This window comes from Engraulis encrasicolus, chromosome 7, assembly GCF_034702125.1.
Source record: "Engraulis encrasicolus isolate BLACKSEA-1 chromosome 7, IST_EnEncr_1.0, whole genome shotgun sequence".
NCBI classification, from domain to species: domain Eukaryota; kingdom Metazoa; phylum Chordata; class Actinopteri; order Clupeiformes; family Engraulidae; genus Engraulis; species Engraulis encrasicolus.
This window is the reverse complement of record NC_085863.1, coordinates 35,665,987-35,688,039: the sequence shown is the minus strand read 5'-3', so window position 1 is coordinate 35,688,039 and position 22,053 is coordinate 35,665,987. Positions and strand designations below refer to the sequence as shown.

Here is a 22,053-nt window from a genome sequence, read left to right as displayed (position 1 = left end):
CTTTCAGCGCTGAAACTTCCAATCCCTCTCTCCTCCCCCAACCACACTCCGTCGGTGCTGGAAAAGTTTGTAATCTAGGTAAATGAACAGAGATTTAACAATAAAAGAGGATCAGATGGACTACGGGCCCCCCCTCAAAGTAAACCATCGCTTTTGAGGGATGAAGACCAGAGAGGATTGTTGTTACCAACGACTTTTGCAACTTTGCTAACGGCACAGCTTGCTTGCTTGCATTCGCCCTTTTTCTTGGATGGTCTATTAGTTTCGTGGGATCCGTAAAACTGTGAAAGAGATGGCGGAAACTAAAATAATTTACCACATCGACGAAGAGGAGACACCGTACTTGGTGAAGATCCCCATACCGTCGGAACAAATCACACTATTGGATTTTAAACAGGTCCTAAACAAGCCAAACTATAAGTTCTTTTTTAAGTCCATGGACCAGGATTTCGGGTGAGTAGCGTAGTGTCCTCGTTCAGCCGCTGTCCTGCCCGGTGGGTGTAATGGGCTAATGTAAAATCAGCTTCCCTCTTGCAGCTGTTCAAAGTAGGCCCTAGCCTATTACTGATTCTGATGAATCCATTGTCGTCTCCATCTATTATTGACCGATGGATAGCCTACTTTTAACTGAATAAACTCTGAACCAAGACGTTATGACTGATGCGCGGCTGCGTTACGCCAAGTAATGTTTACGCGTTTGGCTAAGTCTCCCCTGCGTTGTGTGAAAAGGTAGGAATGCCATTATACACCCTTTCAAAATGGCAAACCCCGTAGTCCTCTGTCCTTAATTTACAGTACAGGCTAAGTTGAGCATCTACCTAATTTGATTCAGCATTCTGGAATGTTGTTCTCTCCCTCCCCAGCAGCTGCTCCCTGCATCAACTGTGTTGTGCTGATGTTGCTACAATGTTGCCATCCTATGTGGAGAGTGGAGACCGCAACAGTCGTGATTTGTTTTACATACACACCCATCTATTCTTAACCATGTTTTTATTATGATTATTCACATGAAATTTGAATTAATTACCGTAGTTGTTCTATTGTGTATCGATAGGAACTGTCTGGTATTGGCGTAAAGCAAAATTACGCATTTTAAAATTGACATTGGGTTGTTGAGGGGTTGTGTCTTTGGCCAGTGAAAATCACAAGCTCCATCTCTGTGATTAGAGTGGAGTAGTTTCTCCACTCCAGTCCCCAAACAACACCTCCCCTACCCTGCCTTGTTTTTTCTTCTCAGGCCATGGGCCAACTTCCCCACTTCCCAGCGGCAGCTGTGCTTCCTCCTCCACTCTCCCCATTCCTCAAGAGGGTCTCAAGTAGATTTGGGACTCGCACCCCCCTCAACACTTTGCCCCATGCATTCCTACAAATGGCTCTTTTCCTGCTTCACAGTTCTTGGGAGATACAGAGCCACGATAAAAAGGGCTTTAATCCCATTGAGCCGTGCATGCCAGGGCCCAGGCCCAGCACACACTGCCTCTCTGTATACTGGCCAATGCCGATTCAATCAAACAATTAGCCCTGTAAATTAAAGCTAATTCTCTACTAGGGTTACAGCTGCCATTGACCCACACAGATACACTGGACGCCTATGAGTTACATTAGCATGGTCTGACTTGCAGACTGCAGACTGCTGACTGCCATTTAGAGTATTTTTTATGGGAAGTGAACTGTAGAAGTGGTTCTGTACAGACAGTCAGTAGGCCTAATACCCCTGTCTGGTGATTAGCATAAACTTGGAATGTGCTTTTTGGAATGGGTAGCCTATAAGAAGGATTTATACAAAAACTCAAATGGGGAATGGTTTGCGAGAAGCATGTTAACATATGTCTCAGAATGAATACAAAGAAAACAATGTTACTGAACGTCCCATGTCGTGAAGAGATCTGGAAACATCATTGCTCTTTTGAGTCATTGGCTCTGTTGACCCTAGGGCTGCCCAATCCGTACCGAGAACACCTCAAATCAATCGAAGCCTGCGAGAATGATTAAGTCATGATCCACATGCAAGGCATGGATACCTGAATGAATGACATATTCATACTAAAATAAGTGTTCTGGTTCATGGTGTAGCCTATGTGCATGTAAATTAATCAAATTAAGCATTTGCCTTATAGAAGCGTTTCACCTTATATAATCCCAATATCTGCATCATCACCTAATACTGTGTTTTCCCAGGGAGGGTAGTTTGTTTGGTACAGGCCACTACCATGTGGCTACTAGGACATATGGAGGGATTCCAGACGTAGGAAAATATGTTTCATGCCTCGTGTCTGAACCCGTGTTTAGATTGGGTTTCATTGGGGTCCTGGGTAGGCCTATAGTACCCACTGCCTGCCATCCTATTAGAAACTGTGCCATGCATATACAGTGTAGGCCAAAAGTTCGGACACACGTTCTCATTCAATGCCTTCTCTTTATTTTCCTGTCTATTTACAGCACATTGCAGATTTTCGTGGCAGCGAGGGCATCAAAACTGTACATGAAAAGTCTGTTATACAACAGTGATGTCAGCTGTCTATCCACCTGACGTCAACATGGCACAACAAATGGTCCCACACGTTTCAACAAGCTTTGTCTATTTTCAAGTAAAAACACCCAGTCAGTCAAGTCAATCTTAACTGAACACAAACGTCACTCAATAACTCATTAGAATTGCAGAACTAGAGCTTTAAGACATTTAAACCTGGTTTTAGGTATTTGCCTAAAAAAGAAAATAAAGATAAGTCATTGGATGAGAAGGTGCGTCCAAACTTTTGGCCAATACTGTATAGGGCTGAGAACAGAACGGATAGATAGGCGAGGCCAGTGGGTTTACAGACACCATACTGTCCCCCCCTCCCCTTGGAGATAAAAAGAGACATGGGACATGATCTGTCATCGGGCTGTCATCCACACTTCCCTCCAGTGGACCCTGCTGGCTAGCAGACATGTATAGTAGTAGTAGTAGTAGCAGCCCAATCCCATATGTCTGTCCCACTGTCAGCTTCTCCTGTGCAGATTGTGTTCACGAGTTCAGATTCCATGTTTCAGTTTCCTGTCATATAGCAGTGTCGTAAATTTAGGACACAAACGGTCCTCGGCAGTGGAATTAGGACCGTATCAATCATGTTGGTTGTCACTGCTGTGATTAGCGCCTGGCTGAAATTTCCACCGTCTCAGACAAACATGTATACATCCAGACCCTTCTTGGAAAGGGAGTGATAAGTCTGTGATACTTATGGTCTGACGTTCAGTGTGTGTGTGTGTGTGTGTGTGTGTGTGTGTGTGTGTGTGTGTGTGTGTGTGTGTGTATGTGTTTGTGTGTGTGTGTGTGTGTGTGCGTGTGTGTGTGTGAGTGAGCGTGTCCGTGTGTGTCATCTCACATGATACAAAAACATCTAGAGACACATTGTAGATGTCTTATGCCTAAGACACCTACAGTATACCTTACCTCGGGACCTGAATTGCAGTTTGACTTGAGGTCATTTCTCGACCCCATGCCATTGCCACCAAGTGGCTGTGCTCGTCATGCTGCATTCAGCCACAAGTGGCCCAGACTCAGGCCAGATCAAGGAGGATAGTAGTTTAGAGTAGAGTAAAATGTATTGATCCTGGAGGTGCCCTGAGGATGGTCAGTTGACCAAAAGCCCATCATAAGAACAAAAAGGAAGTAAGTGTGCAGACAACACAGACTTTTTTTTAATGTTTAACTCCTTTTAATCGCGCGTGCGGTGTAAACCGTGTTAATGCAGATTGATCCTGGAGGAAAATAAGTTGTGAAGCAGCATAGATAGTTCCACATTACACAATAATACACAGTAAAATACACACTACAATACACAGGACATAAAAAAATATTGCACAGCACATTTAACATATCGCACACATGCATAGGTGGTAGGCAAGCCAGCCCAGACACAGTTTGGAAAAGTAGGGTGATCTGGAGGTGCTGTGGTAACACTGCACTGATGCACCATATGAGCAACTTGTCATGGGGGACCCAGTTTCGAGTCTGGTCTTTCGAGTCATATCCCAGCCCTACCCCATGTCTCTCTCCCGTTCTCCTCATGCCAATTCTTCACCAGCACCATGAATACAAACAGACAAGACAAAAGCCCATACAAAAATAAAGGAAAGAAAAGTGGGGTGATGACTTGGATGGTGCAGCTTCTGAATGAAGCTTGAAGGAGTGCGTCAGAGATTGAGAGAGAGAGAGAGAGAGCGATAGACAGAGAGAGAGAGAGGGGATCCTTATCAGTGTGACTGCAGGCAGAGACAGGCAGCAGGGCATTCCCACATGCTCCACTGGACCTCAGATTAGATGGGCCAGGAACAGGCCTCACAATCCTAGCTTACACAAAAGAATGATTGGTGCATGAGTGTGTGTTTGGACATGTGTCTGTGATTGTGTGTGTTTATCAGGAGAGACAGGGGTTGCATGTTTGTTTGAGACTGAGAGTGTGTGTGTGTGTGTGTGTGTGTGTGTGTGTGTGTGTGTGTGTGTGTGTGTGTGTGTGTGTGTGTGTGTGTGTGTGTGTGTGTGTGTGTGTGTGTGTGTGCATGTGTGTGTGCATGCATTAGGCTGTGTGTGTGTTTGATGGAGCGTGTGTGTGTTTCTGTGTGTGTTTGTGTGTGTCTGTGTGTCCACGCATGCATGTGAGTGAGTGACTGTGTGTGAGTGTGTGTCTGTGTGAGAGAGAGGGAGACAAACTGTTTGTGTGTGTGTGTGTGTGTTGTGCGTCGCTTGATTGTTTGAGTCTGCCTGCCTGCTTATGTTATGTGAGGAGTTCAGAGAATGCTCCAGTGTTTGTGAGTCGGTCAGCGGGAGCGTGTGCCAGAGGAATGCATGCCCCTCGTGAGCTTCTCATTTGTCCGCCATGCTGGATGCTTACTTTTACTGTTCCCAACAAACTCATGACCTCTGACTGACTCGCACGACACGTACCTCTAAAATTCTCAACCAAGATACTGGATGTCACCTTGTGCCCTTTTAAGTTAGCTCTCTGGACAAAGTGAAACGGGACACACCTGTTTTTTTTGTTCTTTTAAAAAAAATGATTACTCTAAAAATGCTGTCTATCAAAGGTCCATTGTGTGATTGTAGTAGTTTATATCCAGAATTGATCTTTTTCACGAATATTGTTCTGGTCCGTCTGAAGTTTTTGTAGCCAAAGATGGCATATGATGTATTTGACTGGTCATTCAAAATGGATTTAGAATGGCATTTGACCTACTCATTTATGAAAGTAGAGTAGAGTGGAGTAGAGTAGAGTATCATTTATTGATCCCGAGGGAAATTAAGGTGTCCAGTAGCATACATGCGTAGAAAATAGAATACAAAAGACATTACGCACATCATTGCACATGGACATATCCATGCATTCATTTTCCAACCATAATGAAAAGTTAAGTTGATGGTGGTTGTGAACATTCATGAAAAAGATGGCATTTGTGAATTGGCAGCATAAATTCTAAACAAATTGCACATTGATTGTACTTTACCATACAGAAAGGGCTACACTTGAATACTTGTCAATAGTTTGAGCAATCTAGACCTACTATGCAACTTTTCTGACTTTGTTGAAACTGATGGACATGTTTAATTGGAGTAATCTTTTTTATAGTGTTGTCAAGGAAGAGATCTCCGATGATGCTGCAAAACTGCCTTGCTTCAATGGCCGAGTGGTTTCATGGGTAAAGAGCACACACTCACTTGCATTATCACAATTAGCCCTTTATTGAGATGGTACACATTTTTACTTCTTTACACTGTCAGACAATGGGTTGACGATCTCTCTCTCTCTCTCTCTCTCTCTCTCTCTCTCTCTCTCTCTCTCTCTCCCCCTCTCTCGTCCCTCTCTCGTCCCTCTTCTCCAGCTCGTCTCCTCAGACTCTCAGCCTGCGGAGCCAATTTCTCCCCTTCCTCCTGCTCTTCCTCCTCCTCTGCCTCCTCCTCCCCCTCCCCCAGCTCCAGTGGAGGTCTGTCCGGACCCCTCCCCTCCACCGCCTCCTCTCCCACCTCCTCCTGCGGAGAGACTTGGGGGAATAGGAGACTCAAGGCCCCCTTCCTTCCAGTATGTCTCATCCCTTGCTCACACCTCCACATCCTTATTTTATTCATGCCATACTTTATTACATTAACATCTCCAAGAACACACTGTGTCACTTTGTTTTGTCATCAAGTCACAAGTGGATTGCTGTGCCCATGTCTACATTAAATGTGCCTCAATATGGTCTCACGGTGTACTAAAGGGGAGAAGAGTCGCCCCATCTGGCTTAGAACCGTGGCCATCAGGGTACCAGAAGTGCGCGCTGACTGCCACACCAGGCTCGTTTGTGTGAAGGAGCAAACCTACAACCCTGGTGATGGTCGCTCCAGCAAACACAGATGTACTACATTTTTGTAGAGCAACTTTAGAAAGCACATTTGTAATTCAAAACCTTTATCTGTTCAGGTTAACTAGTCAAGGTGGGAGATGTTTGTTGTCAAGGTAGCTGCCTTCAAATGTAAATTGCGGGGAGAATCCCTTGAATTGCACTGTCCATATCTAAATTGACATTATCCAGATCTTCTCTGAAATGCGTGGTGTATGTGGTAAAAATGTGGCTGTGCAGTTTCCCTATTTCCAATATGGTCTCACTGAAGTAGCCTACTAAAGTCACATGTTAGTTTTTACTGGTGTGTGTGTGTGTGTGTGTGTGTGCGCGCATGCGTGATTTAATGTCAATGTATTGTACAGTATGTTTACTTTAACTGCACATTGGAGACTGGTCAAACACAATTTCAAACTTCTTTGCTTACCCTGTTACATAGATTTTACACTTGAAGTACACTTGGCTTGACTTGCCGTCTTCTTTTTTTGTTGTGGTGTGTGTAGTCCAAATGTGGCCGGCAGTGTGGAGAACCTGGATGACCGCACGGAGACCGAGTCTGTGGTGTCCTTCAGACCAAGGCCCAGGCGGAGGGAGAGCATGGAGCAGCACGGTGAGTGCCCAGAAGTCAGGACACTTAACATCCTTTTTCTTTGTATTTTAATTCCACGGCAGGATAGGACGATGTTTCAACTGTCGTCTTCATCAGATTTTCATCAGACAATAGTGCAGTGTTAATTTTGTCAGCTTTTTTTGATTTAGTCATAGTCTTAGTCACAATGACGAAAATCAATTTTAGTCTTAGTCATATTTTAGTCATTGCTTTCCCAATTTAGTCTTAGTCTTAGTCTATATAACGAAAATCAATTTTAGTCTTAGTCAATTTTTAGTCATTTTCGTCATTTTAGTCAACACTGTACATTACAGAACTTCTCCACACACTTTTAACATATATCATTGACTGTAGAGAATAAACCTTCTCCGCACACTGCTTCTCTTTTTAACATAATCACACTGTACAGAATAAAACTTCTTCACACACTGGTTCTCTTTTTCTCTATTTTATTTAATACCAGTGTTAATTTCGTCAGCTTTTTAAAATGTAGTCTTAGTCTTAGTCACAATGACGAAAATCAATTTTAGTCTTAGTCATATTTTAGTCATTGCCTTCCCAATTTAGTCTTAGTCTTAGTCTAAATTACGAAAATCAAAAAAGGGCATTGACGAAATATTTTAGTCATAGTCATGGTTGACGAAATTAACACTGCANTAGTTGAAACATCATCCTATCCTGAATAAAAATACAAAGAAAAAAGGATTTTAAGTGTGCTGACTCCACTCTAAAATTACAGTCGGCCTTTGTCCTGCACCTTTTTCTGGGATGTGCACAATCTTCACCTTCAACAGAACCCAGGAAATGTAATTCTTCTAACAACTGTTAATGGGTCAATGACCCATATTTTTTCATGGCTGTTTTTTTACCAACTCAGGTGGTAGAACCACAGCTAAAGCCCATAAATCAATTAGTGATTGGTAATTAATGTGCTGCAGTGAGTATGCTTCTTTGATGATCCTTCGAAGTTGAAGTTGCTCTACTACTCTACCACTAAAATTTCATTGACCCAAATGTAAAGCTTTCCAACTGAGCAAAAATGCCTTCAAACATGTCATACTTCTTGAGTTTTGGTCATTCTTCTTCTAGTCGTGATCAACTGGGCAGTCATGGGTGAGCGGTTAGGGCGTCAGACTTGCATCCCAGAGGTTGCCGGTTCGACTCCCGACCCGCCAGGTTGGTGGGGGGAGTAATCAACCAGTGCTCTCCCCCATCCTCCTCCATGACTGAGGTACCCTGAGCATGGTACCGTCCCACCGCACTGCTCCCCATGGGGCGCCACTGAGGGCTGCCCCCTTGCACGGGTGAGGCATAAATGCAATTTCGTTGTGTGCAGTGTGCAGTGTTCACTTGTGTGCTGTGGAGTGCTGTGTCACAATGACAATGGGAGTTGGAGTTTCCCAATGGGCTTTCACTTTCGCTTTCAACTGTCTTACACCAAATTTGCATGAGGGGCCGATGCTGGTCAGACGTCTGTCATATTGGACGGATAAAGGAATGTCTCCTGTCATCAGCGAACTACTTGTGATGGCTCTGCACACTTGTAATTCCTTCTTCTTCTGTTGACTCTCAGGGCCACGCATGAATGGCCAGACTCGACTAGAGCGCCACCTAGCGGGCTACGAGAGCTCCAGCACCATGATGAGCAGCGAGCTGGAGACTACCAGCTTCTGCGACTCAGAGGACGACGACACCATGAGCAGGTAAGACACACACACACACCAGCATCTGCGACTCCGATAACAATGACACACAATGAGCAGGTATGCACACACACACACACACACACACACACACACACACACACACACACACACACACACACACACACACACACACACACACACACACACACACACACACACTTCTCCTTGGCCACCAACAGCTGCCCCTATGTGATAGCATCGGTCTGTGTTGGGAGCCTGTGTGTGCAGATGATGCTTGAGATCTGGGCCAGACATCATCCCCATCTCCTCCTGCATCAGCTGCTGTTGATGTCCCATGCTGGCTGGGCTGGGCTGGGCTGGGGTTGACTCCAGACCAGTGTTTCTCAAACTTTGTCAGACCAAGGACCACTTTGTCCCCTCCAAATTCGGTCAGGGACCACCTGTCAACTAATTTGAGAGCTGACGGGTGATAATTTGACACTGCCAATTTCGATGCAGATCACTTACTTTTTATTGATATTGACAAGCCTGTCTTATAGGTGAAAATATGACTTCAGTTATGTTTAGCTTTGTATTAATGTTACAAATATAGCCTACTGCTAGCTTGTCTTGGAAAAGTAGAAATCCCCTTGCGGACCAACTGAGCTCTGTCGCGGACCACCAGTGGTCCCCGGACCACACTTTGAGAATCACTGCTCCAGACCCTTTGCTGCAGCCTGCCTTGCCTTAAAATTCATCTTGAATCTTTGTCAGACTTCATAGATTCAATTTTAACAGTACTTTAAATCAAACATACAGTGTGCTCAATATGCTCTGTTGTAGTCTAGAAGTACAGGTATGGTACAGTGCATCAAAAATGGAGGATAAACCTAACAATTCTGAACATGAATGAATCATGTTGAATCAGTTCTGAATCATGTTTTCATGTGCATTTCTCCTCCACTACTCTAACTGTATGTTGGTTCAGGTTCAGAGTCCTTGGCCCAAGCCTTGGGCCCCTCCAGAACTCCTGAATTCTTCTGCCCTTGCTTGTTGTGCTTGTCCCAGAATAACTCCATGTTCACCATATTGCCACTAACTTTATGGTGTGCGTGTGTGTACTTTTGTGCGTGCGTGCGTGCGTGTGAGAGAGTGTGGGTGTGTGTGCGCACTGAGGGTGTTGTTGAGCGGTGTTCTGAAGCTGAGGCACAAAAGTTTAAGCATAAATAATGAGGAACAGTTAACTTCTTTATGTGCATTTATTCTCCACTACATTACTAAGCAGGCCTATTGACACGTGGGGACAAATGGGCTAGTTATCCTGGGCCCAGTTCGATGGGGGTGAGGGCAGAATTGGGTCCCCATTACATTGTGTGTCTCAGACATTCATAATATGCCTACAGTAAATTGCATCGTATAGTCCACATTGCATTGAGAGAGGGGGCCCTTGTAGATCATTTTGTCCCGGGCCCAGTCAAAGCTGCCAGCGGCCCTGCTGCTAAGTACGCTGGCTGGATGTGGGCCAGAGCCCCTTGTCGTCCAAGCCTTGGCCTCCTGAAGCTCTCCCTACTCTTCCATTGTTGTTGCATTGTTGTGCTGAGTTGCATTCGTACCATTCCCTTGGTAACATATTGTTATTCAATTTATGCTGATTGTAGACAAAGTGTGTGTGTGTGTGTGTGTGTGTGTGTGTGTGTGTGTGTGTGTGTCTGCGCGTGTGCATGCAGGGTGTTGCTTCAGTGTTGTGAAGCGGAGACTCTTAAAGTTTATCAGCGGTTCATCACCAGGATTTCCTGTCTGTCCTGCTGTCATCCCGCAGGTTCAGCAGCTGCACGGAGCAGAGCACGGCCTCCCGCCTGCTCAAGAGACACCGGCGGAGGAGGAAGCAGCGCCCTCCCAGGCTGGAGCGGGTACTGCAACGTCATACAAAATACGGCACTTTACCACCACACATCTTCCACCCAAAAAAAAGAATAAAACATATGTATATTGTTTCGGTGACTTTTTTTGGGATAGCACTTTCACTGGTATAGTAACACAGTGGTATTAAAGGGCTTCTTTTGTGTCCAAAGGCGTCTTCGTTCAGCAGTGTTACAGACTCCACCATGTCACTCAACATCATCACGGTCACTCTCAACATGGGTAAGTGAACCCTTTTCACATAGAACAATTTCTTGTGAATGAAACTTAACATTAGAACGTGAAGTGTGCAGCCTGAAGCCTGTAGCAAAGGGGATTAGAAACGCTATGGCTGGACTCGAACCCCAACCTTCTGGGGTACCAAACCTGAGCTCTGCTGTCAGAGCCCCAGTTTGGTATCCCAGAAGGTCTGGGTCCGAGTCCCTGCGGGCCAACTCTACTCCCCTTCGCTACAAAGCCTCACACTCCTCATCTTATTCCTCGCTGTGCAATGCTGAGTGGGTCGTAACATAGGTCCTGTAAATTCCTAAAACCATAGGTCACCCTTACCCTGCAGTTGGAATACATGTTCCCTTTTTGCGCCCCAGTGATTTCCCAACTTACTTGGCCATCTGCTTGTTTAATAACGTGGGGCGCTGAGTTTGGTCATCATTATACCGCCAGTTGTTACCACGGAAGGCTAAAGGGGGGGATTTTTGTGTAAACTCAATCTGTTTTTATGAGTGCAACTCTTGCTTGCCTGTTCCCTAACCTTCAGTGACAGAAATAAGGCATGCCTATTGCCTGTTTAATCTGAAATTCCCATCTTTGTGTGCAGTAAAGTAATAATGTAGAAAAATAGCTACAAGCCAATGATATGTTCTTTTCTGGCATATCATGCTGTGTTTTGGGAAGCTGACGTTAGCAATTACGGCTTCGAGAAATGCACACCAGGGTTGTAGGTCAGAGTTAGTGTAATGATGATGGCGATGATGATGATGATGATGGTTGTGTGTGTGTGTGTTTATAGAGAAGTACAACTTCCTGGGCATCAGCATCGTGGGCCAGAGTAACGAGCGTGGGGACGGGGGCATCTACATCGGCTCCATCATGAAGGGTGGAGCCGTGGCAGCAGACGGCCGTATAGAGCCAGGAGACATGCTGCTACAGGTGAGGGCCAGGCACGGGGACTCATATTGCACTACACAGGCAAAGAACAGGAACTACAAAGTCAGAGAGTGTGCGCACATCAGTAGCTCAGGTGCTGGACCAAACAGAAGAGAACTGAAAGGAAAGATGAAGGTCCACAACACTGTTCCTTGCTCCCAAACAAAGTTGGCGTGATGTTTTGGATTCTATTGCAACTGGTTGCACTTTGATGAAGGACTGAGAGTCCAAAACGTTGTGCCATTAAACTTTGTTTGGGAGCATCAGTGTTGCAAACCTTTATCTTTCCTTTCAGTTATCTTCTGTTTGGATAGTAACTACACTGACATTGAGAAACTGAGAAAAAGACCTTCAGTACTGGTATTATGTTGGTCTGACCGGTTATTTACCGCAACATTTGAAAAAGCAATATCTCTAAAACGGGACACATTTGGACCATAAGGTGTTATGACAAGGTAATGGAGGTGTTATGAAGACCATTTTCAGACTAAACTCAATTTTGACAAGATATGAAGTTACTGCACTTTGCCTTTGTACGACAGTCAAGCACTGAGACTTTCATAGATTTCCTACTGTATTTTTTTGGGAATGTCAAAATCTGAAAAGATAGTATGCACCAAAACATTCAGATGCATCAATCCGTGCATGACATGAACAGGTTCTCATACACATTCTCGTGGTACATCCGGTTTCACTTTTAATGTTGGGTCAGTCTTGGTACATCCGAACGTTTGCGTGAGAAGTTGCGTTTGTTGCTTTTTTGTGCATAAGTAAGCCTCGCACATGGGACCTGGACTATGTGTCAGGGCTACAGATTTATCAGGACACTTCTGACAGCCTTAGGGTTCAGGTCAATCTTTGCCGCTAGCCTCTTGCCACAGTTTCTACTCGCCGCTGTGGAGACAATCAATAATTTACCTCCTATCAACCAGGACATTTTGGAGGCTTTCTCCCATTCAACATCTCGGTGGCAAATGATACGATGGCCTTTCAATTATGCTTTTGTGAGATATTGAATAAAATCTTAAATTATCGATGACATTGAGCCTCACATCACAGACAAGGACGGGAGGTCAATTGCCTTGAACCCTTGTAATCAGAATGTTGCGAGTTTGAATTTCTAACTGGAAAAAGAATGTGTATTATCTCCAGAATTTGCAGACATTCTTCAAGTGTCTTTGAGGAAGGCATCTAACCTCTCATTGCTCCAGGCAATGTAACCAATACTCTCCAACTCCATAAATCTAAGTCCCTTTGGATAAAGGTGTCCGCTAAGAGGTTATGTTATGTTATGTAATGTATTGTGTATGTACGTATATGTAAAGTAACTTGATCATGTGTGGTGTAACATCTGGATTCACTTGGATGGATAGGTTTAAACTGAGGCATTGTGCTCAAGGTGAACAAGAAATCTGCTTTTTTAGGGAACTACATGTTAGGGAACTACATTTAGCGGACAGTAAATGAGGTACATGGATTGTCCTCCTGCAATGTGTGATTGGGTGGCTGAAAGCTGGTTATTCATTCCTCCACCTGTATTTCATTTAGTTTCTGCTCCAATATTTACAGCAATAACTTAAAATCTTCAGGTTCTAACACCAAATCCTTAACAAACAAACATTGCAAACGGCAACAAATCCCAATTATTTTCCTCACTTGAAAATGATTGTCTTCACTTCACCAGAATGCTTGTGTTTTGAATAGTTTGTAACATTGAAGTGGTTTAAAAAACCCTTTTCTTTCCCAATATTCCTCAGGTGAATGACATCAACTTTGAGAACATGAGTAATGATGATGCGGTCCGGGTCCTTAGGGATATTGTCCACAAGCCAGGGTGAGTGCTCCCGCAATAACACTGTTGGATCTCAAATTTATTAACACAAGAACCTCTGTTATTATTGGCATCAATTCCAACTGCAAAATGCTCAAATGCTTCTTTAACTCTTTTTCTTTCACTCTTTCTTTCACTCTTCTTTTTCTTTTCATCTCTCTCTCTCTCTCTCTCTCTCTCTCTCTCTCTCTCTCTCTCTCTCTCTCTCTCTCTCTCTCTCTCTAGGCCCATCACCCTGACTGTTGCTAAGTGCTGGGATCCGTCCCCGCAAGGTTACTTCACCTTACCTCGTAGTGAGTCAACATTCTTATCCAAACCATGTGTTATCGCCATGTAAATACGGATAAACATTTCCGCTAGTTTGTAGAGCAAAAGTACAAGTGCAATGTAAAAGATCAGAGTGGCAATATGTCAGACATGTTCTACTATTACTGACGATTCCTGAAGGGATTGTTCTTTTGATAGGGAGTTGTTTGACCTATTAGTTTGTACTGCATGTAAAATGTTTCATGCAATATGTCAGACACATACTATGATGACTGATGACTGTAAGTATTGTTCTTGGGTATTGACTCCTGTCATGTTGCTGTGTGTTACTTCAGATGAGCCAATCAGGCCAATTGATCCAGCAGTGTGGGTGACCCACTCTGCAGCCCTAACGGGGGGCACCTACCCTCCCTACCCCCCTCCCTCTGTTGCCGGAACTGAACGTGAGCCCTATTTCTCTCTCCCCAAAGTGTTTTTCAATCTAAACTGTGTGTGTCTCTCTTTCTCTGTGTCTTTCTTTGTCTCTGTCTCTGTCTCTGTCTCTGTCTCTCTCTCTCTCTCTCTCTCTCTCTCTCTCTCTCTCTCTCTGTCTCTGTCTCTGTCTCTGTCTCTCTCTCTCTCTCTCTCTCTCTCTGTGCACAAATGATGAAAATATTCTCTTTTCCCATAGAATTTCCTCATCCTCAACTACTGTCTAAAACCCTCCCTTCAGGCAAGAGATATAGAAGCATCACAGCATCCACATCCAGATTTAGGAACAGCACATACCCACTGACTATCAGACATCTTAACCTACCACAATTTCCCACTCTCTATGCACTTTACCCTTAATGCACTTTATTATCTCAGAATAATCTGTAATTCAACTGCCTAATGTCTGCTGGAACCCTCTCTGTTTACTGTTTGTGTCTACCCATAGTTATATTTATTTGATTTGATGTTGGGGGATATGCTACAAAAAATCCTATCAACTTTGCTGACATGGCAAATAAACTCTTGAACTTGAATTTGAACTTGAATAACATTAGATAGTCTTTGTACTAGTCATCTGACCATGTCTCTTCCTCCTCATATTTCTATTAGGCTTTGAGGACTTCAACCTGTCTCTGCACTCTGACATGGCGTCCGTCGCCAAGGCCATGGCCTCTCCAGAGTCTGGGCTGGAGGTGCGGGACAGGATGTGGCTGAAGATCACCATCCCCAATGCCTTCCTAGGTAAGCTCACCATCCCCAATGCCTTCCTAGGTAAGATTGCCATCCCCAATGCCTTCCTAGGTAAGATCACCATCCCCAATGCCTTCCTAGGTAAGATCACCATCTCCAATGCCTTCCTAGGTAAGCTCACCATCCCCAATGCCTTCCTAGGTAAGATAGCCCTCCCCTATGCCTTCCTAGGTAAGATCACCATCCCCAATGCCTTCCTAGGTAAGATCACCATCCCCAATGCCTTCCTAGGTAAGATCACCATCCCCAATGCCTTCCTAGGTAAGATCACCATCCCCAATGCCTTCCTAGGTAAGATCACCATCCCCAATGCCTTCCTAGGTAAGATCACCATCCCCAATGCCTTCCTAGGTAAGATCACCATCCCCAATGCCTTCTTAGGTAAACATGGGGAAATGAAGAGGAGGTCATAGTTCTTGTTGTTCTCATGTACAAGTCCTCAATAATACAGGTGCAGGTGTGAAAAAGGAAAACTTGATCAAGGATGAAAGTTCAGAAAACACAGCACTCTGATTACTGGTCTTCTTTCTTTTTATTTCCTGGAGCAACAGCGTCTTTCGCCAAGAGCTTCCTCAGGTTCGCACAGTGACGCTGTGTACTCTCATATCACTGTAAACTGATTTTTTGGAGGATGAAAAGGGGTGCTGGTGAGTGTGGGGAAGAGCAGGATAATTGTGGTGGGTTAGAGCTTCTCATATAGGAGATGGAACGTGTTTGGGGTGGGGCCCAAAATTATTGTTTGTCTGCGGGCCTACAATTGCCAGCACCAACCCTCCTTTTAAATGTCGTGGTCTGTAGAATATAACATGGGTGTTTAGGAATCCCATTCTTTTATTTAAGAGAACTAAAAGGCAGGCTATCTTCTGCCTCTGTTTTTCATCCTGACCTAGGCCTTGGTTACACATGTGGATATTTTTAAACGCAGATGTTTTTTTATCCATTTACAAATAAGCAATATGTGTGGATAAAAACAAAAACATGACTGATGGCTCCCTAAAATGGGCAATTTCCAAGACTCTGTTCATGTGTACACAAAAGGTTTAAATGGATGCACTCATAAAAATACCCATATACGTGTAAGCAGGCTTCTAATGTATCTGAACATCTCTGAGTATCTCTCGGCTGTGTCTTCGTCTAGGCTCCGATGTGGTTGACTGGCTCTATCACCACATCGATGGCTTCAAGGACCGGCGCGAGGCTCGCAAGTACGCCAGCAACCTGCTGAAGGCCGGCTTCATCCGACACACCGTCAACAAGATCACCTTCTCCGAGCAGTGCTACTACATCTTTGGGGACTTCAGCGACTGTGAAAACTGTAAGTGTAAAGAAATAGCAAAGCTCTGCAGGAATATACGCTTCTTAATGTGCCCCTTTGTTAGTGTCTGTAAGGAGCCAATTGGTTTTGTTCCAAATTTCACTTAACATCAGCCGAGTCGTAACTTAAGTCTGTGGAAACACACCGCCGGTGTTTTTTCTACTGCTTTTTCATGGTAATTCAGCCATTTAGATGTCAGTGACAACTTGCTGTGAACGCCCTCTTCTCTTATGTCTTTCCCTTTTGTGATTTTGAAGTCTTTTCACAGGTATGCAAAGCCATTAACATCCCATAAGTAAAGTTTCCTCCTCCTAGGGTTTCTCCATGTCCCCCAGACATGCTGAACCTGTTCTGGCATCATAATGATAATAATGTTCCTTTATTTGGCTGTGAGGATTCTTTTTTTATCCAGGTCAAGTTTATCCGGTGAGTTTAACTGATAAGACTCTGATCACCCCCTATTTCCTCCTCCAGACATGGCCAACCTGTCCTTGAATGACAATGACGGTTCCAGTGGGGCCTCGGATCAGGACACGCTGGCCCCGCTACCTCTCCCGGGGGCTACGCCCTGGCCCCTGCTCCACACATTCCCCTACCAGTATCCGCACCCCTACACCACCCAGCCCCCGCCCTACCATGAGCTCTCCACCTACAACTACACCCCCGGCAGCACCGGCAGTCAGCACAGCGAAGGTGAGCTCAAGATGAATTGTATCTGCCCTCTTCTTTTGTCTGTTCTTTCTTTGTTTTGGTCATGTCCATTCATTCTTCCTTTCTTTCATTTCTTGTCAATTCATTCCTTCTATATCAATCTTTTTTTCTATGTGCGTATATTTTTCTTTCTTTATTATACCCTTATTGTTTTCTTACTGTTTGTATTTCTCCACTCCTGTAAAACTCCACCCTCTTGTGTATTTGTCCACCAGGGAGCAGGAGCAGTGGCTCCACCCGTAGTGAGGGCGAGCGGCGCCGGGGCAGCAAAGGGGGCGGTAGCACTAGCGGCCGCGACGAGAAGTCCCCCGTGGGCGGAGGAGGAGGCGAGTCGCAGTCAGGCAGCGGGAGCGAATCTGAATACTCGGTCCGCAGCTGCCGGAGGCGGGAGCTGGGCGGCTCGGCCACGCCCAGCGAACACAGCCACATGAGCCAGCGCTCCTCGCACCACCGCACGCCGCAGCCGCCGCCCCACATGCCCTTCCCGCCGGGAATCCCGCTGCAGTACAACCCCATGATGCTCATGATGGTACCCCAGCACCCCCACGTCATAGGGGCGCCACACCCACAGCTGACCCCAGGACCCTCCCCTCTCCCGGGCATGCTGCCGCCCTCCTCCACCCCTGGAGGGCCGCCCGGAGCGCCACCCACCCGTGACCTGGGCTCGGTCCCACCAGAACTCACCGCCTCCAGGCAGTCTTTCCACCTGGCCATGGGCAACCCCAGCGAGTTCTTTGTGGACGTCATGTAGAGCGTGTGGAAACGGATGTAGGATATGCACGCATCCCATCCACCTCGCTGAGGAGGCCAGGTGCCGAACGGAAAGGTGAAGAAGGTGCGCACGCGCGAAAGATCTCCCGAAACTACAGATTTTATTGGATTGAGAACATCCCCTAACATTTCAGCCCATTGGGGTTTCTTCAGGCAATTTTTGGGTCAAAATGTTACATTTCAAGTGAAAACGGTTGTTTGGGGAGATCTCAGTGTAGCCTAACATGCCATGCTATACCACAGCATGGCATTGTAAAGATGTTATGATGCCTAAATGTGGCACGAAAGACCATAGCAAACAATTGTACAGAATCTCTGAGCAAGGCTTGAGGATATAGCTACGATGCTGGATAACAATCTAGTTTTAGAGGTTTACAAATAAATACCATGAAATAGGTTATAAAACACACATACAGGGCTGTTTGTAGTGTCAGAGTGTGCACCGTGCATTAGTTATTAATCAATCTTCCATAGCGTTTCAACTGGAATGGTTCCATGGTCTCATCCGCCCATGTCGTTGATGATCAATCCGTTTATCTTGTTTGTGGATCTGTGTCATTCTGAATCAGGGGTTTTCAACCAGAGGTCCTTGGCCCACTGGTGGTCCATGGTTATATATTTCTCGTGGTCTGAGTTGCTATACAGTTAAACTACTTCAAATATAAATACATAAACACAGTGGGCCGCCACGCACAACTGCTCAATCTGAATGGTAGTCCCTGGGCCAGAATCAGTTGAAAACCCCTGCTCTGAATGATGGACTACTACACCATATTTCCAGGACTTTCCCTCTGCACCAAGTGAAATACCTTCACTGGGCAATTCATTGACCAGAACTGGTCAGGTTTTAATGGAAACATCATTCTGACTGTCAATGGAAACTTTTTATTTTTTGCTTGTAAAAACATTTTCAACACATTCTTTATAAGAATAAGTTTTTTTTTTATTATTTTAAATGGTTTAGGATTGCTTGACATGTTTTGTTTTTTTTACACTTTCATATTTTTATTTTTAGTTTTTTTACAGTGGACCAAAGGAAACCGGTTCATTATGCTAAGAGTTTTTCTACATTTTGTTTTGTAAAGAATGAGTAAATCTGTTATGATCTGGTACAACAAACATGGGATCATGTACACATTCAAGTTTGTTCTCTACATCCCTTGGTACGTTTGATGAGAATGTAAATTAGTTTCAGGTTTCTGATGTCTGACCATAATATGGAAATGAATGAGAATGTGTTGCTAATCAAGTAAAAGTTGTCATTCTTTTTTTTTTTTTTTTAATGAAGTGAAAAGTTATTCCATATCACAGAGTGGCTTTGACTTGAAAAGGATTTTTTGTCGAGGGAACTCTCATATCTTTCTGATAATACTACCTGGGCCTACATGGTGTGTTTTTTTTGGTCAGGCCACAGAAGAGATACTGAACTAGAGAGACTGCATAATACTCCTAGAATCTCTGAACTGAGAGACCAATATAAATTTCTCGACTGTTGTTATATCCCTCCTCAGTTCCCCTGTAGCACTCCATCATCATTGCCACAGAAAAAAAGTATGTTAATCACAAAGCATGTTGTCAGTCATATTTGTGTTGTTATCTTTTGTCTGATTAAGATGGCAGGAAACCCAGTTCATGCTAGTAGACACTACACTGCCAAGAACCACTGGCAAGAACTACCGTGAAGAATGTCAATAGGTTCAATGTGGCAATGTCGCGTGTTAATTGGATATGTTTGTGAAAACTCCACCTTTTTATTCTTTGCATTTGTTAGTCTGGTTCAAAAGGTACAAAACTCTTTAACAGCTGGAAAACATTACCTGTTATTATCCTGCTATCAACCAAATAGGTGCAATTAAGGTGTGTGCTTGTGTAGTTCTGCTTTTGTATAGTCTTTAATTATTTTGATAACCTCGGTACAGGAATAGGTAAAAATGAATTGAATTGAATTGTTGTGGTTCCCTTAACTGGTTAGTAGCCTATAGAGCAAGAACATCTGTACAAATAACAAAAAATGTCTTGTTTTTTCCTTTTTTGTAAAAGAAAATCAGGGTTAACATGAAATGCTGGCAATGCTGGATGACCAGATCAAATGTCGTTGTTTTTTTATTTTATTTATTACAGCTCTTGAAAACCAGTCTGTCAACCGCTTCAAGACCATTATGAAACCTTTGCTAACACTTAATTTGAAGATTTGTATGTAACATAGCATGGCATGACGTATATTTTGAACATTAATGAGTAGAGGTATACAGTAGAAGTAGAAGTGCTCTTACTGATGTAGTGCATGATCTTACATAGTGTGTGTACACACTAGTTATTACCTAATGTGGCAGATGCTCTGCAAGAGTACTTCTACTTTTACTTTATATTCCAGGGTTACTCAGTTTTGTATTGAAATCATATTTGTGGAATTTGACATGGCAAAAAAGTGAATAATGACTGTGACAATCATGGATATGAAGGAAGTTCCATTAATGTTTGTAATGGTTTGTGTCATGTCGTGCAACACCCTTATTGAATACATCTTCAAATAAAATGTAACCAAACCTTTTAAAGGATTTATCCGGAGTTGGAACAAATTTGCCTGTTTTTGCATGTTTGGGATGAAATACAGTCACTCTAGAGCAAAATCAATGCAAAAGGATGCGTTTTGAGAAAGTTTGATAATATCACGTTAGCCTCATTAGCCATATCAGCTATGCAATATGAAAGATGCGGGCATCGTTTTTCGGCGGTTACACACATTTCAAAAACACAACATTTTAAAGTCTTGCACAGCTCAAAACAACGTCACACTTACCTCGTAATATGTTGAGGGTATCCACACATAAACCGAAGTGTCCAAAGTCCTTCATGTATTCTTGAAAGGTCTGCAGAATGTGTTTTGTGAAGCTACTACCTTGAGAATATCTAAATTACGGCCAAGACAACTATTTGACACTAAAGCCCACCAAGTAGATTGCCGAGTGCGTCGCACCATCAGCTGTGGTTACTCGCTATGGAAATAATCATAGCTGATGGTGCGACGCACTCGGCAATCTACTTGGTGGGCTTTAGTGTCAAATAGTCGTAATTTAGATATTCTCAAGGTAGTAGCTTCACAAAACACATTCTGCAGACCTTTCAAGAATACATGAAGGACTTTGGACACTTCGGTTTATGTGTGGATACCCTCAACATATTACGAGGTAAGTGTGACGTTGTTTTGAGCTGTGCAAGACTTTAAAATGTTGTGTTTTTGAAATGTGTGTAACCGCCGAAAAACGATGCCCGCATCTTTCATATTGCATAACTGATATGGCTAACGAGGCTAACGTGATATTATCAAACTTTCTCAAAACGCATCCTTTTGCCTTGATTTTGCTCTAGAGTGACTGTATTTCATCCCAAACATGCAAAAAACAGGCAAATTTGTTCCAACTCCGGATAAATCCTTTAACCATTAGACACATCTTCTGCCGGTCGAGTCATGTGAGCAGTGTGTACCGACTGTTAGGGTGCTATTTGGAACCACAAACGTAGCATCTTCTATGTCTGAATTTTCATCATCAATTGTTTTAATTGTTACATAGTTTGTTTTGAGAATTGGTGAGGAAAAAAGAAGGCTGATGTGTTGATCCTAATACTAATCCTAATCATGAGAAGGGTTTCTGCAATTTCAAGACAATTTCATTGACATAGGAAAGCTAACCACATAAATACTTCAAGTAGGGCTGGATTTCTTATAAGCATCCTGAATCGCATCCAATTTGTTCACGTTTTAATATACTGTATGTACACTTCTGTATAGGTGTGACATGAAGAGATTAATCCTTATGTTGTGAATAAATGTGTAGTATGACTACAAAAATCTTAGGTTTGCTATGTCACAATGTCAAATGTTTTGAAATAAATGTATACTAGCTTGAGTTGTTTGTGATACTGTTTCAATTCATAAACGTAAAGTAAAGTTATATTAATTGCTTTTGCTTTTGATGAACACCACAGTGTGGTGTTGGCAATATCCAACTTCTGAAGGCAAAGTGGTCACTGGGCAAAGTGCAACAGGTGTTATACTGCAGGCATGACAGATACTTCCTAAGTATTACCGTAGTACAGGAGATGTGAAGTTTATGTAACACTACACTAGTGGGTGCATGTGAAAGCTCTACTCTAAGAGATGTAGCCTAGGTTTTGGCAAAACCTAGGCTTTTGGTTATGATTTGGTACGTTTTGTTTTGCGTTACTATGGAGATGAGCTATTCACTCAGATTTG

At 43.7% G+C, this 22,053-nt stretch overlaps 1 protein-coding gene across 2 annotated transcripts; it reads left to right on the top strand.

Annotated features, from left to right (window-relative positions):
- The first annotated feature begins 40 nt into the window (after positions 1–40).
- Positions 41–20,363, top strand: dvl2 (dishevelled segment polarity protein 2). Of its 2 annotated transcripts, XM_063203344.1 has the most exons (16): positions 41–453; positions 5,607–5,676; positions 5,860–6,056; positions 6,861–6,967; positions 8,541–8,670; positions 10,433–10,523; positions 10,686–10,755; positions 11,543–11,682; positions 13,437–13,513; positions 13,736–13,803; positions 14,113–14,220; positions 14,448–14,489; positions 14,861–14,992; positions 16,140–16,316; positions 16,791–17,009; positions 17,243–20,363. In XM_063203344.1, exons 1-16 carry the CDS (start codon positions 293–295, stop codon positions 17,776–17,778), a joined length of 2,325 nt encoding a protein of 774 aa, XP_063059414.1. In that variant the 5' UTR covers positions 41–292; the 3' UTR covers positions 17,779–20,363. The 2 variants fall into 2 exon arrangements, with proteins under 2 accessions (XP_063059414.1, XP_063059416.1); XM_063203346.1 differs by lacking the exon at positions 14,448–14,489.
- The last annotated feature ends 1,690 nt before the right edge of the window (positions 20,364–22,053 follow it).

Excerpts from the sequence above, each read along its gene's own strand:
- dvl2 (XM_063203344.1), top strand. The coding sequence starts at position 293 with ATGGCGGAAACTAAAATAATTTACCACATCGACGAAGAGGAGACACCG. Across the intron at positions 454-5,606 it reads TCCATGGACCAGGATTTCGG|TGTTGTCAAGGAAGAGATCT; the intron begins GTGAGTAGCGTA and ends TCTTTTTTATAG. Across the intron at positions 6,057-6,860 it reads TCAAGGCCCCCTTCCTTCCA|TCCAAATGTGGCCGGCAGTG; the intron begins GTATGTCTCATC and ends TGGTGTGTGTAG.